Source organism: Oryx dammah, unplaced genomic scaffold (assembly GCF_014754425.2).
Source record: "Oryx dammah isolate SB20612 unplaced genomic scaffold, SCBI_Odam_1.1 HiC_scaffold_12, whole genome shotgun sequence".
NCBI lineage: Eukaryota > Metazoa > Chordata > Mammalia > Artiodactyla > Bovidae > Oryx > Oryx dammah.
Window position 1 is genome coordinate 12,714,232 of NW_024070196.1, and position 17,308 is coordinate 12,731,539.

Below are 17,308 nucleotides of genomic sequence, written 5' to 3' on the forward strand. Positions count from 1 at the left end.
AAGTGAACTGTATTCAATAAAAGTATCTGTGAAAAAAGGTTAAATTTACTTAACACATTATTGACCAGACACATATTTGTGCCACAGGTGTTAAGTTTCTGCAGAAATCCCCAAGAGTCAATAATGTGTTTAAAAGGGCCTAAATCGAAATCAACTTCTGAGAACTCAACTTCCTAAGTAATAGGGGATTCCCTCTTTCCAAACACCAAAGGGGATCGATCCCCTTGAAACACATCTTATCTGCAAGATTATGTGCCCACAGGATGTCCTCTAAGACTCCATGACTTACTGCAGATACAGGCTGCTACCTACCCTTTAGGGTCATTCTCTCACCCTCCTCCTTACCCAGCCGCTCCAAGCTTCCAGCAGTTTCCATCTGCTGGAAGCCTGGAGTGTACTTTTCCTGTACTTTTGCTCACTTGATACACTTCCAAATCTCAGGGTCAGTGTCGTTTCCTTTAGGGTATCTTTCCTGTTCTTTCTACCCACCCCCAAAGGAAATGAATTTCTCTTTTCTTTGTGCCCCACTGCAGCTTAGACTATCATGGCATCAGCAACATTTTACTGCTAATTTGACTTTACCTCACTCAGACCTCCAGCCCCTTCGGGGGAGACCTGAGCTTTTTTCCTTCTGTATCGTCCAGCGCCTGGTATATAATAGGTCCTAATAAATTTTTTCAATTAATTTATGTTTGTGAATTATATTACTATTTTTGGATTAGTTATTATAAGCTGACTAATATAGACCTTGCTCGAGGCATAGTCCTCAGTGAATTAGGAAGACACTTGTTTCGAGGAAGATTCCTCTACCTCACCCCACACAACAGATAGGACCTTCTGGGGTTTGAGTGAACACAGCCTGGGTGGGGAAGGTGAGGGGTTCCCGTATTTATTGGCAATGCAGCCCCAGGCTTCCTGTCCTGTCTCCATCTCTAACTAGCTGTGGAACTTGAACTTCAATTTTCTTACTTTGTTAGATGTCTAAGCAGCATCCCTTCCACCTCTAAAACTCGATACAGCATCAGTCTCAATACTGGGGTATGTAGATTAAGTTAGAATGATACAGAGAAGATCAGCATGGCTTTATACTAAGCTGACAAGAAAATTCAGTGTCCAGGTTTTTTGGTCAGAAGGCTTAGAGCCACAGAAAAAGCAATGGCTTCAGATTAAGAAGCCCAGGGTCCTGGCGGGGTGAATTCAGGCGCAGGAGCCTCTGTTTCCCTGCAAGGCTAGAGACTCCGTTCTGGGAAGCTGAACATGGCCAGCTCCTCTCCAGCTCCTCTTCCATCCTTACGCCAGGTTCCTTTCCTCTGCCCAATATGTATTTGCTTAACTCCCACAGAAGGAAGGTGCTATGTTATCAGAGACTTCATAGCTTGTTAGAGATTAAAAAAAAAAAAAAAAGTCAGGGTGTCAGCTTAAAATATCAGGAGAGGAAAAGGTCCTTCCTAAGGTTCACAGGAAGTTTAAAAAGAGTTAGAAGCAGGCTTTAGCTTTGGACTTCTGGATGGAAGTCTTGTTCAGTTACTTAGGAGCCAACTGATGGGGAATTTACTCTTTACACTTCATTTCTTACTAGTGAAATGGGATCATTAGTACTTCTCACAGGTTTCTTTGTATTTAATCATTTACATTGTGCTGACTTACGTCAAGTACTGCACCAAATGTTAACTAAGCTATGCTGGGAAAGATTGAGGGCAAGAGGAGAAGGGGGAGGCAGAAGATGAGATGGTTGGATGGCATCGCTAACTCAATGGACAGGAGTTTGAGCAAACTCCAGGAGACGGTGAAGAACAGGGAAGCCTGGCGTGCTGCAATCCATGGGGTCGCAAAGAGTCGGACACAATTTAGAGACTGAAAAACAGTAACAATCCTCATAACAACTCTGACCTCATAACAACTCTGAATACTGAGGTAGAGACTACCTAACTTGCCCATGAATATACAACCAGGCAGCATTGGAGACAGGTGTCTCTTGATGTTGCTCAGGTCAGTTTTAACAAGTTCCTGGGCTCTGGTCAGCCCTGGCCTCGTGGGCCTAAGCATCTATTGGCCGCTATTGATATGGAAGTACTTGGTCATTCCCCAGGTGTCACAGCAGGCAGTCATTTGCAGCATACAATTAGTTCTCATTCTGAGATCAAATTTGATTCTGTAAAATATACTCCAGGAAACAGACACTTGTTATCTAATGATGAAGACTGACTGATGGGAAATAAATACCAATAAAACCTCCAGAGACATCTGAAGCACAGGTGTAGACTCTCAATTTACCATTTTTTGTTTAGTCATGCAGTTGAGTCTGACTCTTTTCGATCCCATGGACTGCAGCATACCAGGCTTCCCTGTCCTTCACCATCTCCTGGAGCTTACTCAAACTCAGTCGGTGATGCCATCCAACCATCTCATTCTCTGTCGTCCCCTTCTCCTCCTGCCTTCAATATTTCCCAGTATTAGGGTCTTCTCCACTGAATCAGCTCTTCCCATCAGGTGGCCAGAGTATTTGAGCTTCAGCATCAGTTCTTCTAATGAATATTCAGGGTTGATTTCCTTTAGAATTGACTGATTTGATCTATCAATCCCAAACTCAAGCAGCTGGTGCCCATATATATTTTGGATTAAATCCTCTGCTACTGAAAATTCTGGATACCTTTCTCCTTTGTCAAAGAAAGAAAACTGGCTAAGTGTGGGGAATGACTCCTCTAGGGAAGCAGCAGTGTGGTGAGTGGCAACATGGACTTTGTGGTTAGACTTCAACTACAAAGTTGAAGTTTGAATGCCGCCTCGCCCCTTAAAGCCTCGTGACACAAACAGCAGCTCAGAGGCCTGGCTGCTTGGCATCTCTCTGCACCTCTTATAGCTGAGGTCAGGAGGGAATGAGCACGCGCATGAGTCCATGAGCACGGTGCCTGGCACATAAAAAGCAGCTGTTTTAACTTTTATTGCTACTGTTATTAATCCCATAAATATTGCCCCTGGAATAACACAGATCTGAACTCCACAGATCCACAATCATGGATTTTTTTTTCTTTTTCACTAAATATGTACTACATGATCTTCAGGTGGGCTGAATCCCAGGATGCAAAACCGTGGATATGGAGCACTGACTTTAAATTCATACATGGATTTTCCACAGTGTGGAGGGCTCTAAACTCCAAGTTGTTCATTAATCAACTGTACTATAGTCTCCTGAAGATGTGTTTGGTGAAAACGTAACATTATGAATTTTGTTTTTATTCTGAAGAAGATGTGCACAGAAGTTATGCTCTTTGTGTCACTGTTTCAGCTATATTTAATGTTCCCAGAGTGCAGAAAGCCTGTTCAGGTGCATGATTTAATCCTCAGCATGACCTTGGAAGGCAGATATTATCACTCTCCATTTCACAGGTTAGCAAACACAAGCTCAAAGAGAAGGAACCAGCCCAAGGTCAAAATTACCGAGTGCCAAATTTTAGTCCAAGCCTTCTGACCCAAGCTTCTACCCAACCACAGTTTAACCTTACAACTACAGAGAAGTATCTCCTTAACAGTTCCCATTTGTCCTGAATTTCCTAGAGAACTCCGCATCTACCAGTTAGCATTCTACTGTAAGCAACAGCCCTCCTCTCTCATTTATTGTTTAGTCACTGAGTCATGTTCGACTCTTTGCAACCCCACGGACTGTAGCCCGCCAGGCTCCTCTGTCCATGAGATTTCCCAGGCAGGAATACTGGAGTGGGTTGCCATTTCCTCCTCTAGGGGATCTTCCTGACCCAGGGATCGAAACTCCATCTCCTGCATCGGCAGGCAGATTCTTTACCACTGAGCCACCTTGGGAAGCCCTCTCCCTCATTCATTATCAGCTTGGGTCCCTGGTTTTATCCTCCAGTGGCTGATAATTCATTTCTGACCCTAATCATCTTGTTGGTCATACTATCTGCTTTAGCCAGGAACAGCCCCTTCAAGCTGACCTGAGTCCTTAGGACATGCTCCTATCAGTTTTCTCTTTGAAAAATAACTCATTTGAACATCAGCTGTTCTTTTTCCTATTGAAAAGCTGTCGTTAGATGTTTCAAAAGCACTTGCCCACAACTCTTTCCTAACTTGATCACTGTACCTAAATACCTGTCCGGAAACCAACACAACGTTGTAAAGCAATTTTCCTACAATTAAAAAAAAATTTTTTTAATGTTTTCTTTTAAAAAACAAACAAACAACAAAAAAAAAACCTTTCCAATACAGCACCATACCCTGGAGACACTTTTTACATGCTTGAAGAAACAACACCATCACAGAAAAAATACTGCTGAGTCTGCTACAGAGCTAGCTAGATGGAATTATAGGGAAACATACAGGAAAAAACATACAAGGCAATTAATTTCACTCTGTTGTCATACGTGCGTTTACCTTCAGTTTACAAAAAGCCGCCCAAGTAATTCTCAAGAGTCACAGTCTCTCCTTTTGCCTTTTCCTGACTGAAGAGCCCACCTGGGCAAGTGGGCAGGGGGTCAGGTGATGTGTGACCAGGTGAGCCATACTCTTAACTCAGGTAAGAAATGGCTGCTTTGTGAGAGAGAGCAGGGAGCGGAGAACAGCAGCATCTCAGAGGGCTGCTTCGGAGATGACATCACGATGCGGTAGGATGTAAACCTCATCTTTCACTGTAAGATCTGCTAAATGGAGTCCAGAACACACATTTAAAGAATGGGGTGGGGGTGGAGGACAGAACTTAGCGTGGTGGAAGGACTGTGCTTCCAGTGCAAGGAATGGGTTTGAGGGCTTCTCAGGTGGGGCTAGTGGTAAAAAACCCACCTGCCAATGCAGGAGACACAAGAGATGGGGGTTTGATCCCTGGGTTGAGCAGATTCCCTGGAGGAGGGCATGGCAGCCCACTCCAGCATTCTTGCCTGGAGAATCCCATGGACAGAGGGGCCTGGCGGACTACAGTCCACAGGGTTGCAAAGGGCTGGACATGACTAAAGCGACTTAGCATGCACAAAGGGAACTAAGATCCTACATGCCCACTGGTGAGGTCAAAAATAAATAATTAAAAAAATTTTTTTAATTAAAAAAAAAAAGTCTACTCCTCATATAGCTAATAAATCAAAGCTTACTAATTTTGGAAACTAGATTCTCTCAAAAAAAGAAAAAGAAAGAAAGAACCAGGGAAGAAAAATGCCAAACAGTCCTTTGTGGATCTAAATTTCTTTATTTAAACAAAGTCTCTGTTTCCAGATTTCTTTCTTTCTCAGAGAGGTTAACATCACTTCTAGTTATACAACCCATGTGGCCCGCACCAGTGTTATGAGGAGCAGACTGAATGGAAAGCTAAAGGGCAGGCTTCGGTGCTGAAGGTCATGCCAATGGAGAAACTCGTTGAGGGCACTGGTAATTAGGAAGGTGAAACGGGTTAAGGGACAGTTTCAGTCCCTTAACACATCTGCACCCACAGGGAAGAACTGCTGTTGACGTCATGAGTGCCTAGACCAGACTAAACGCAGCAAAACAAGTCTGCAGCCTTTCAAATCAGTCCTGAGACCAGCCTCTAACAGTGCCACGCTAGCAAAATTTGTTTTTTAGTTCTCCTTTTCTACAGGCCCTCTTGAGATTTTTAACACAGTAGTCAGGGTAGCCTCCAGTTGCCAGAAGTCCCTTAGCCCTGCTCTGTAAACCTCCACTCTTTCCTTTCTCATCTCCTCCCCAAACAAATCTCGTTTTTCCAAATATCAGGGCTGAGGTCTGGTGATTTGGCTAGCTCAGGGTTATCAGGCATGATGCTGGGTCATTTGAGAGATTACTGCATTTCAAAGTAGAAAAAGACAAGGAGATGGGACAGTTTTGGGAGAAAGAAATGTCCAGTCTTTTCTTTGAAGCTTTGAACTTCTAATACCAAGGAGGCTGAAAGTAAAACCAAGAGAATCAGCCCGAGATCATTACAAAAGCTAACCCTCCCCCTCATTTCTCTCACTTTTCAAGGGTCCATCAAGAGCCTAAGGCACTACACCAACCGAGGGCACGTCACTTGCTCGTCCCCACCACAACCACACAAAACATTCCCAGACCCACAAGAAATTGCTGTTTGAGGAGGAGCCACATGTGGGGATCAAAAGCCCCAACACACTACTCACAGGTCTCAATGTTAGTTCACCCCAAGCTAGTCTTGGAAGTTATTAGCTAGGCTTTTCCTTTTGATTGAAAACATTACTATCTCACAATTGCAATCAGTGAACTACTTTATTACAAGTGTTTCTCTGTGGTTTTCAAAATTGCTTTTCCATCAGCCATGGTTCTTTGAGCGTGTGCTTGGTTTTTAATAGCTGCTGGGTGGCTAGTTTTCCTACAGCCTTATGAACTGTAGGAACAACAATGCAATGGCGATGAACCTTAAGTGAATCCAAAAAGTCTGAATATATCTTCTCTAGGCAACGGCACCCCACTCCAGTACTCTTGCCTGGAGAGTCCCATGGACAGAGGACCCTGGTAGGCTACAGTCCATGGGGTCGCTAAGAGTCAAACACGACTGAGCAACTTCACTTTCACTTTCATGCATTGGAGAGGGAAATGGTAACCCACTCCAGTGTTCTTGCCTGGAGAATCCCAGGGACGGGGGAGCCTGGTGGGCTGCCGTCTCTGGGGTCGCACAGAGTCGGACACGACTGAAGCGACTTCGCGGCAGCAGCAGCACACCTAATTGTTGCAGAGACAGAAATGGAATGAAGTAGAGGATAATGGTCAGGAAAACAAAAGTATGAGTAAGATACTTTGTATAATCTGTGGATCACAGTCTTAAAACTTCAAGTTGGGAAAGATCTGGCAATAAAAAAAACTCTACCCAGAAACAAGTCACATAATAATTATCTAGATATCTGCTTCAACTTATGTAATTTATGTACTTTCATATTTTATGTACAAGTAATACATAGTAACTGCTAAAGCTTACCATGAGTTCATCCATTCATAAATAACACAAAACCAGTACCCCCAAATCATGCACTAAGAACAGCTGCTCAAGGAAAGAAGAAAAGAGCAAAACAATAAACTTCATATTTTGTCTTGGGTTTAAGATAAAGGAATCCACTAAGAGATCTGGGTATAAAATCCTACACACGATTACTTCATCCGTTTCTAATAAAACTGCAGATGACAGTGATGAAATTATCAGACATAAGCCACATGCCAATGATAATACAGGGGAAAGAAGTTTGCCGTCTAAAGTCCACGTCCACTTGGCTGTGCCTTGAGCTTGGATGGAAGCAGAAGTGCAGCAAAATGCTTTTGCGAAACAAACCTTCCACATGGATGGGAGACTAGAGCCCTGAGTGGATGATGGAAAAGGAACTGCAAAGTCTGAGGACACCGTTCTTGCCCCAAGGATCCCCTCCAGCAGGAAGTCTCTGCATACTGCCTCAGTGGCTCTCACCCACTATCCAGCCTCAGGCACAAATGCTCTACAACCTTCAAAGCATTTTTCCTTCATCTCAGGGTCACACACATCTCTCTCCCACACCAAAAGTAGGAGCAAACCATCCAGCCTGGGCTAGACCGCGCGCACACACACAGTAACTCTACTCTGATGCATCTGTATCAGTCATTCCTGGAACACACATGTGCTGATTTTCCTTAGTCTTGACCTTCCTTATGAAGTTTTTTCCCCCCCTGGCCTACTTTATTAGTAATACTCTCTACTGTAAGTCTCCTCATAAACTGATTTAAATACTTTGTACAATGAAATATATACAGACACACATGTTACTACATATGATATCTGAGCCACCACACAGATTGGAACACAATGCCCGACGCATTAGAGTCAGGTGAGCTGAGTTATAGGGGCACCCCCAGGCTTCTAAGAGTTGGTTGTGTCCCCCATACACACTTGTATCACTCAATTTAGCACACTGTGCTGTACTCACATGCCTGTCTTTCCTGTGCGTGTGTGTGTTAGTCGCTCAGTCGTGTCTGACTCTGCGACCCACGGACTGTAGCCTTCCAGGCTTCTCTGCCCATGGAATTCTCCAGGCAAGAACACTGGAGTGGGTTGCCATTCTCTTCTCCGGGGACCCAGGCATTGAACCTGGTTCTCCTGCACTGCCGGCAGATTCTTTACAGTCTTTCTGGGGCAGACTCAGTTCCTGGGGAGTTGTACATGAATTGTAGATGTTTGAGTGAAAAGAAATTTTCTTCTTTTACAAGGACCATTTTAAGTCTTTATTGAATTAAGTTACAATAGTGCTTCTATTTTATTTGTTTTTTTTTTTTTTCCCATGGGGTGGGATGGTTAATATTGTGTGTTACCTTGACTGAGCTAAAGGATGATCAGAGAACTGGTGAAACAGTACTTCTTGCTGTGTCTTTCGAGGGGGTCTCCAGAGGACAGAAGCATTTGAAATGACAGACTGAGCAGGGAAGACCACCCTTGCCAATGTGAGTGGACTGCACCCAAATGCTGATTGCCAACAAAAAGCCTGGAGCATCTGTCTTCTCCTGCCCTTGCATACTAGTGCTCCTGGTTCCCAGGCCGCTGGACTAAAACTGGAATTACATTAAGAGCCTGCCTGGCTCCTCAGCTTGCAGACAGTGGATTGTGGGACTTCTTGGCCTCCACACTCATGTGAGCCAGCGTCCATAATAAATCTATAACAGATATGAGACTTCTTTTTAAACCTTTCAAAAATCTATTTGGAGGAGGGCATGCCATGCAGCTTGTGGGATCTGAGGTTCCCCAACCAGGGACTGAACCCAGGCCCTCATCACAAAGTACTGAATCCTAACCACTGGACCACCAGGGAAGTACCAATAGTAGACTTATTAGTAGGATAGTTAGTAAATTTTAAAATTCGATAGGATCTCATAAATACACAGGATCTATATCTATCCTATTGGTTCCGATTCTCTGGAGAACACTGACTATAACGCACAGGTCACAAAGCTTTAACCTTTATAGTTGATACTGTTGACAGTTAATCCCAAGTCTTCACAACTGCTTCTGCTTCTAACTGTTGCATCTTGGTATCTGGTTTACAGCTTCAGTTACCAGACTCCTAGATATCCACATCACTCAGATAAACTTGGAGGCAGAGTTAACACTTCCCCCTCACCCTTCCCCATCCTCCAAATGGATATACTGATACAAGACTGTAAAAAAAGGCACTTTAATTACATAGAGGTTTTTGTCATCATTGGCTCAAGAAAAAAATCATGTTTACAACATGAAGAAACACATTACAAATTTTTATTCTATTTTTGAATATTAATTTTATTAAATCTTGAGCCTTCAGTATACGTCTTTTTAATATTCTGCGTGACAAAATGAAAGTACTCGTAGAGCACCTCTGCTGCCTGCCAGACACAACGGTGTGTCTTGAGGAGGGGCACTCGGGTGACTGATTCAAGACTAGCTGCTTCTTTCCGGGATCACCATTTTTAGATTCAGATAATGGCAGGTTCACATGCAGCTGTGAGAAACAACAGAGAAATCCTGTCTACCCTGGACCCAGTATCCTCCAGTGGTAACATCCTGCAAAACTAGCAGAGGCTCAGCCATGACAGGGACATGGATACAGCCAAGACACGGAACACCTCCTCCACCCCAGGGTCCCTCCCCGAGGCTGCCTTTTACAGCCACGCCCACTCCCCTTCAGATCCTAGGAACCACGGATGCGCTGTCCATTTCTAAGATTTTAAGGCAAAATTTACGGAGCTAGGAACTACCCGGTGACTGAGGCAGCCAAAGGGGCAAACGTTGCATTGAGTCAACGGGTGAAGATTTTAGGTGAATTCTGAAGAGGATTTTAGGTGAATTTTAAACAGCTGGGAGCTATGATGCTGAAAATGAAAGAAGCACCAGGAAGCGAACACCAGGGTGTTACTTGAGAGATCCGAATCAAAATTGAAATGTCAGAATTTCAAGTTCAGATTCTATATGGCCTTTGAAGTTCAAAGCAGAGAAGATAATTCTCAGGAACCATGTGAAAAACATTAATAAAAAGAAAAAAAAAGACAGGAAATCTCCACGAAGGCATTTTAATGGCGGCAGATAGCAACGAAATGGCTTTTCACTCCACAGCGAGACGACTGACTTCATCACGTCAGCATTTTCTTTGGTCAAGAAAGAGAAGACCGCCATTTAACCCAACCACTAATAAGTAGCCTGGACTCTAAAGATTACCAAAAGTCCAAGTAAACAGCCGCCTGTTACATCATCAGCAGGGTCAGAGTCTTCAGAAGCCGCAAGGACTTCCTTTTTCCTATAACTGTCCACACACTTGCAGACAAGTCTTATTGCTTTCTATCAATACTTTTCCCAAAGATGCATGTTTCATTAATGGCCAAGCTACTCTGGACCTTGGTGCTAGCTCTGGTAAGTACTTACCAAAAAAGAACAAAAGAAATTAGTTGTTCAGTTGTGTCCGACTCTTTGTGACACCATGGACTACCAGCCTGCCAGCCTGCTCTGCCCATGGGATTCTCCAGGCAAGAATACTGGAGTGGGTTGCCAGGCTCTCCTCCAGGGGATCTTCCCAAACCCAGGGACTGAACCCAGGTCTCCTGCATTGCAGACAGATTCTTTACTGTCTGGGCCACCAGGGAAGCCCAAAAGGTTCTTGCCTCTCACACCCTAGCCCATTGTTTTTTGGGTTTTTAAAAAATTTTTATTTATTTATTATTGAAGGATAATTGCTTTACAGAATTTTGCTGTTTTCTGTCAAACCACAACATAAATCAGCCATAGGTAAATCCCATTGTTAACTGTGATGAATACAAGTGTTCCTATAACTTTTGGTTTCTTCTCCAGACCACTACAATTTTTAGACTCTTTTGTGTCTAAAAAAAATCAAAACAAATGGCATAGGTTAAAGAAAAACAGCAGTTACTTAAATCCATTAAAATTATTTGTGGTCACAGAAACAGCAATGGTAAAAGATACCCAAAAGAACAATTAGAAAATGTCTATGGGTCAAATAACAAAGCATTCCTTTCTCCCCGTCTACTCTCCCACCCGCCCCTAAAGACTCACTGTATCAGAATGCTAATCTTTATAAATATCAGCAGGAAGGGACATTCTAGAGCAAGCAAGTCAATTTTATACCCCTAACAAAATGCAACTTTCTAAATAAAGAGGGATTTCAAACTCTTAACTCATTAGCATCTCTTTTCAGTAAGACACCTCATCTTGTCAACTGGACTTGATGACTTGCCTGGAAACCAGTGGTTCTCACACTTTAAGCCTGAATCAGGATCACCTGGAGAGCCTGTCCAAACACAGACTGCTGGCCCCATCCCCAGAGTTTGATTCAATAGGTCTGTGCAAGGATCTAAAAATATGCATTTCAACCAAGTTCCCAGCTGATGCCAATGCTGCTAGTCTGGGGACCACACACTTTGAAAAACCACTGCTCTAAACCTTCCAGACACTTGCAGTTTATCCTGGATTTTCCTCCTGAGGCCTCAACAGGGGCCTTGGCAGAAAACAACAAATTTGGGAGACCTGATTAACTTGTGCTTCAACTGCTAAACTGCTCCTTGAAATACTGTATTTGAGGTAAAACAGTTCAGAGGTAAAAACAAGGTTCAAAGGAATGCAGTGCTGAGCTGTGCCTCTGCAGCTTAGAACTCCGCCTTGTTTCCCAGTTCACAGAAACAGCCAGGAGTGTGCCCTGCCGCGTGTCTGTGTAACTGTGAGTGTGCGGGGCTAAGGCCCCCCAGCACTTTGATTTAGTGGGGCTTTTCCCCCACAAAGTGCAGGGATTGCTTCATGGTGGTCTCTGAAAAAGTCCATTTGTTCTCAGTGCTCTTCACAGTATGAAAAATATAAGGAAAATCCTGACATGTTCAAATTCACCAGATCTTGGCCTCGTAGGTTTTGAGAACTGGTCTACACATGGCTCCCCAGATTCTTGGCTAAAGGGGAGGATGAAGTGATATCCATGGAGTCTTAAAATGCCTTATTTTAGCTGGTTTTCCAACTCCTACCTGTCAAGTCTTTTACATGTAAATTACTCAGTTCAGTTGCTCAGTCGTGTTCGACTCTTTGCAACCCCATGAACCACAGCAAGCCAGGCCTCCCTGTCCATCACCAACTCTGAGTCCACCCAAACCCATGTCCATTGAGTTGGTGATGCCATCCAACCATCTCATCCTCTGTCGTCCCCTTCTCCTCCTGCCCTCAATCTTTCCCAGTATCAGGGTCTTTAAATTATTAAGAGTAAAAAGTAACAAAATCATTTCCGTATTAACTTTTAATGTTTTAATATTCACCTAATGTCAGATAGTAATGGCAATGAAAGGAAACAAAAGGGAAGATAATGGTCAGAGGGTACAAACAAACCAAAAACTCATCTGTCAAAAAAGAAAAAAATGGCCAGAGAAATTAAAAGTAGTGTTTGCCTTTAACATCAGAAAGGTACTGAATTGTGCTCACTATTAAAAGTACCGATGTTAATTATGCACATGGTTCCTGCCATCTTGGAGCCTGACTTACTATCCTGCAAGGAAGACTCAGGAGAAGGAGAAGAAAGGAGGCACGTGGGAGGAGTGCGCCCAAGTGTTCCCGCGTGACTCAGCCACACGAAGCGTGTGCGGGCCCAGTCATGCTCAGCTCTTTGTGGCCCCATGGACTGCAGCCCACTAGGATCCTCTGTCCATGGGATTCTCGAGGCAAGAAGAATGCTAGAGCCAGTTGCCATTTCCTTTTCCACAGGGTCTTCCCAACACAGGGATCAAACCTGTGTCTCTTGCATCTCCTGTGTTGACAGGCGGGTTCTTTACCACTTGCGTCACCAGGGAAGTACATGAAAGAATCAAGGTGGGAAAAGAAGCTGGCAAGGTAGGCGAGGACCAGAACACAAAGGAATGTGTGTGTGTACGGGAATGGGAAGCAGGAAGGTTACATGGCTAGAGCATGCAGCCCGGCAGAACACTCTCTGTAGTGCACTAGTCTCCCTGCAGGGGGCACCAGTCAGGAGGCAACTGCTGCTGCACAGGGTGAAAGGTCATAGGATGGAGGGAGAGATCTGGAGAAAACAGATCCACAATGTTTTCTCAATATAGTTCTTAGTTGTCTGACACACAGGTCACTTAGTTTATAGGGACCTCAGTTTCGCCGTTTGTAAGGTGGGATTAGAATCTTCCCTCTGTACCTCTTAAAGTTACTATGGGAATCAAAAAGCCACGTACCTGAATGACCCTGTTGTATATATTATACGTTAAAATTTACATCATGGTGGATATAACAAGCAGTAAAAGAATGTGTATATTAGAACAAGGAGAATTCATCAAGATTGTTGGAAAAAATCAAGTACAGCACTAGCCATGAACAACTGTAACAAAACGTAACTTTTAAAAGGATACAATAAAACCTGGTTATCTAGAAATACTGATAAACCTAAGAAAACATGTGCAAGAACTTTCAAGGAGAAAACCTAAAAACTAAATAAATTTTGAAAAATATTGTGCTCAAGAGCACAACTATGTCAATCCTTCCTCAAATGAAATCAATGAAATTCAAATAAAACCTCCTGAGGATTTTTCACAGGCCTTGACAAAGCAACCCTCAAGTGTGTAATACAGAAATCACAAAACCATGATGTTGAATGAATACAGCAAGTTGTAGAAGGATATTCTAATAATCACTATACAATACCTTTAAATATTCAAAATAACAGTACATACTGTCAAGGATTCATACATATAAAACAACAGTAAAAAGCATGCCTGGGAATGATGTTCATCAAATCTAACCATCAAATTCAGAACAGTAGTTACTGAAGGCAACTGGGTGGTGGGTACAAAGATGTTTCTTATTCCCTTTTTAAATGTCATAAATATTCCATAAGAAACCAGAATGCTTTTTATTTGATGACCAGGTTATTATGGGATATAGCATAGTTCCCAAACACCAATCCAATAACCCCTATCAACACTATCTGGAGTACATGTTAAACATGGATTAAAAAACAAAAAACAAAAACACGGATCACTGGGCTCTGCCAAAATAAGAATTTCTGGGAGAGAGCCACATTAACACACAGCCTCATTTGGGAACACCTGGTAACCATCAGCTATTAATAACTAATCCATCAACAGATTTGATTCCAATCTGACACTGAGATATTGAAGTGCCTGAGACTGCCTAATCACTTTCCAACTGATGCCACTGTCTAGAATGTGGACTCTAAGTCAAAACCAAGTAAATGTTAAACCTTTATTATGCTTCCTCCACCCCCTCCAAGGTCACACATGTAAAAACTACGAGTATCTCATATAAAGTAATAGTATCAAATGATTCCACAGCAGAACATAATTCCTTCATATCCTCCACAGGGAGTATGCCATAGCAAAATTCTACTGGAGATGATAAAAAGTGCTATTTTTAAGGATAAAGTGATATAAGTCACTGGCAACCACCCTCAAGTATATAGACAACAACATCATGCTTCTTTCCTGATTTTCTTCCCTTGCAATAAAATCATAGCTACCTCTGTTTTGAGAAATGCACAGGACCAAAGGGAAACATAAAGAATAAATTTAGCAAAAAAAAAAAATTTATGAAAAGGTAGACATATTAATACCTCCATGACAGTTTTCACAGCCGGGCTCCTAAGATATAAAGTTGACTAGAGACTATGCTGTTAGAACGTATGACCCTTTCAAGGACTGACAGACATGACTTTCCCCCTAATACTTAGAAATTACAACAACAGCAAAAAAACATGGAAAGGGATGGTTTTGAGAAACAACACGAATCTGCTAAATGCATCTACAGGAACGGACTCACTCACCAGGGCTTTCTACTCGCTTATAGTGGTAGGGGTTGATGCACACCTCCTTCTGCTTGGAGCCGAAGGGAAACTCGCAGCATTCCAATGGCTTCAGTTCATGGTGGCTCTGAAGGTCGGGCCAGCGCCACACGCGGCAGTAGATGACGTGAGGCAGCCCCTTCCGGTGGGAGACCTGCAGTCTGCCGTCCAGAGAGCGGGGAATGGTGACGCAGTTACTGGGCTGGCCCGGGCAGCTCAAGGCCTTTTCCAGTTCCTCCATGGCACCCTTCTTTTTCTTCAGTTTTTTCACCAAAGCATCAACGGCCTTCTCTGCCCATTTTTCTTCCTCGTCACCCTGTTTCCAGCCAAGAAGTCTCTTCACGGCTGGACTTGTGAAGGAAAATAAACTTGTCACGTTCATGATGGTTACGCACACTCCTTGTGGAGGGAGAAATACAGACGTCCCCAAATGTGAAAGGACAGTGAAAGAGGCTTCACTTTATCTACATAAGATTCTCCTTAGCTTCTTCGTGTGGAGGTCCTGAAAAGGAGAAATGACCATTCCTGGTGTTTCCAAAAGGAACCCAAAGCGAGCACCTAGAAAAGAAAAAAGGGGAAAAGATGTTTAAAATCATCTCTACCACAAAATCACAATTTATTAAACAATTACCATGGGCCAGGTACTATTTTAAGCACTTTTATGCATTACAGTGTGCTATGGAATGAATTATGCACCCACCCACCCCCAAACTCATATTGAATCTCAGGGTGACTATATTTGGAGATGGAACCTGGAGCCTTTAAGGAAGTAATTAAGGTCAAATGTGGTCATGAGGGTGGGGTCCTAACCTGAGAGGATTAGTGGCCTCATAAGAAGAAGGGAGAGATTTCTCTCCTGCCCTACATGTGCACCCACTGATGAAAGGCCACCTGCAGACACAGAGAGAAGGCCGCTGCCTACAAGCCTGGAAGATAGCTCTCACCAGAAACCACACTGGTTGGACCCTTCATCTTGGACTTCACAGACTCCAAACTGTAAGAAATACATTTCTATTGTTTAAGCCACTCCATCAGTGGTATTTGTTATGGCAGCAGACCAGCACAGTATTTAACCCTTTAAATAATTATTTCAACTAGGTAATACAATCATTGCAATTTTATAGATGAATAAACTGAGATGCAATTTAAAAAGAAGTATGCTACTCTTTATACGAGTTATGAGGTAGAAGCAATATTCCCCTTAGTGCGAAAAAAGTTCAAGTTCTCAACAGATACTGTGATATTTTATATTTATAGTCACTCATGGGCTCTAAAATATTTATTTCAAAATATACCTCAATCAACAAAAACTAAAAGCAACAGAACTACAACAGTCTTAACATCTGTTTTTGGTTTGCTCAAGTATCTCATGCTAAAAGAAAAGGTAGTTAGTTATATTTATACTAGATAAATGTAGCAACATTTTAGGGTCTTTATTCAGTAAATAAGTCTATGCCTTTGGACTATCAGGCAACTAAGGTAGGAAATTCATTCCCTGCTTCTTCAAATATGTTTTTTATTGACATGAAACTAATCAAATGCATGAACACATACTGTACCAAATACTTTAGTCAAGTTGTTTCATTTAAACCTTCCAGTTACTCTTCACTAGATAAAAATGCAAATGGTGAAAAAGATTAAAGATGATAACTTTGCACCAACTCCAGCTAAGATTGCATAGCAGGTATCCAATCAACCTCCTCCCCAAACAACTATAAAAGTTGGATAAAATACAAATGAATAAATCAAGGTGGGGGGAGGAAGCCCAACTTTTTAAAGGCATCAATGAGCAATCCAAGTACTCAGGACATGAGGGGCCACATCTGGAAAGATGTCAAAAGCGATGAAGTGATAAGCTAAACATTCTTCATTGCTTTTCTTCTCAAGGCATTTGCCAAAGCTACATTGTAAGAAGCCAAGTAGAAAGAAGCTAAAGGACCAAGCAGAGATTTCAGGAGTCTCACAGTGTTGAGGAGAGCCCCCCATCCAAAAAAAAAAAAAAACAGAGTTGAGGGCCTGCCAAGGAGAAATTCTGGTAAACATAACAGGTTTTCCGCTGAGACCCTTGAAGAGGTATGCCCTAGTGCAAGGGCTAAACTGAAATGGACAGTGTTTAGAAACAGCCTAGGATCATCTTAATACTAGACTAGATCAAGATGAAAGGAAAGAAGGGGAGAAAAACTGTGAGAGAGGATATAGTACATTGAAAGTTACTGGCCAAAGACTTTCCAAAACTGGCAAGAGACATCTAGCCACAGATTCATGAAGCCCTAACAAATCCCAAGAAGGAGACATAGAAATCCACAGGTTTTCATGTGTCATATCATGGTATAATTGCTGAAAACCTACAACAAAAATCTTTAAAAAGACACAATACTTTCAAATGAGTACAATAAGAATGACAGCTGACATTTCAACAGGAACAATGAAAACAAAATGACAGTAAAATGATATCTTTAGCCTGCCAAATGCAATAAATAGCTGGTAACTCAGAACGCTATACTTAGAGGGAAAAAAATCATTCAAAAATG

General features: G+C 42.5%; 1 protein-coding gene across 5 annotated transcripts in view; it reads right to left on the minus strand.

Annotated features, from left to right (window-relative positions):
• Positions 1 to 17,308, minus strand: part of SMAD1 (SMAD family member 1) — an 85,813-nt gene that overhangs the window by 31,391 nt on the left and 37,114 nt on the right. For 4 of the 5 annotated variants that reach the window (XM_040250439.1, XM_040250434.1, XM_040250436.1 and 1 more), the window contains exon 2: positions 14,760 to 15,335. In XM_040250439.1, coding sequence (XP_040106373.1) covers positions 14,760 to 15,159 — 400 coding nt within the window. In that variant the 5' untranslated portion in view covers positions 15,160 to 15,335. Of the gene's footprint in view, positions 1 to 14,759; positions 15,336 to 15,721; positions 17,136 to 17,308 lie in introns of those variants that run through there. The other variant, XM_040250438.1, reaches the window with a different exon arrangement.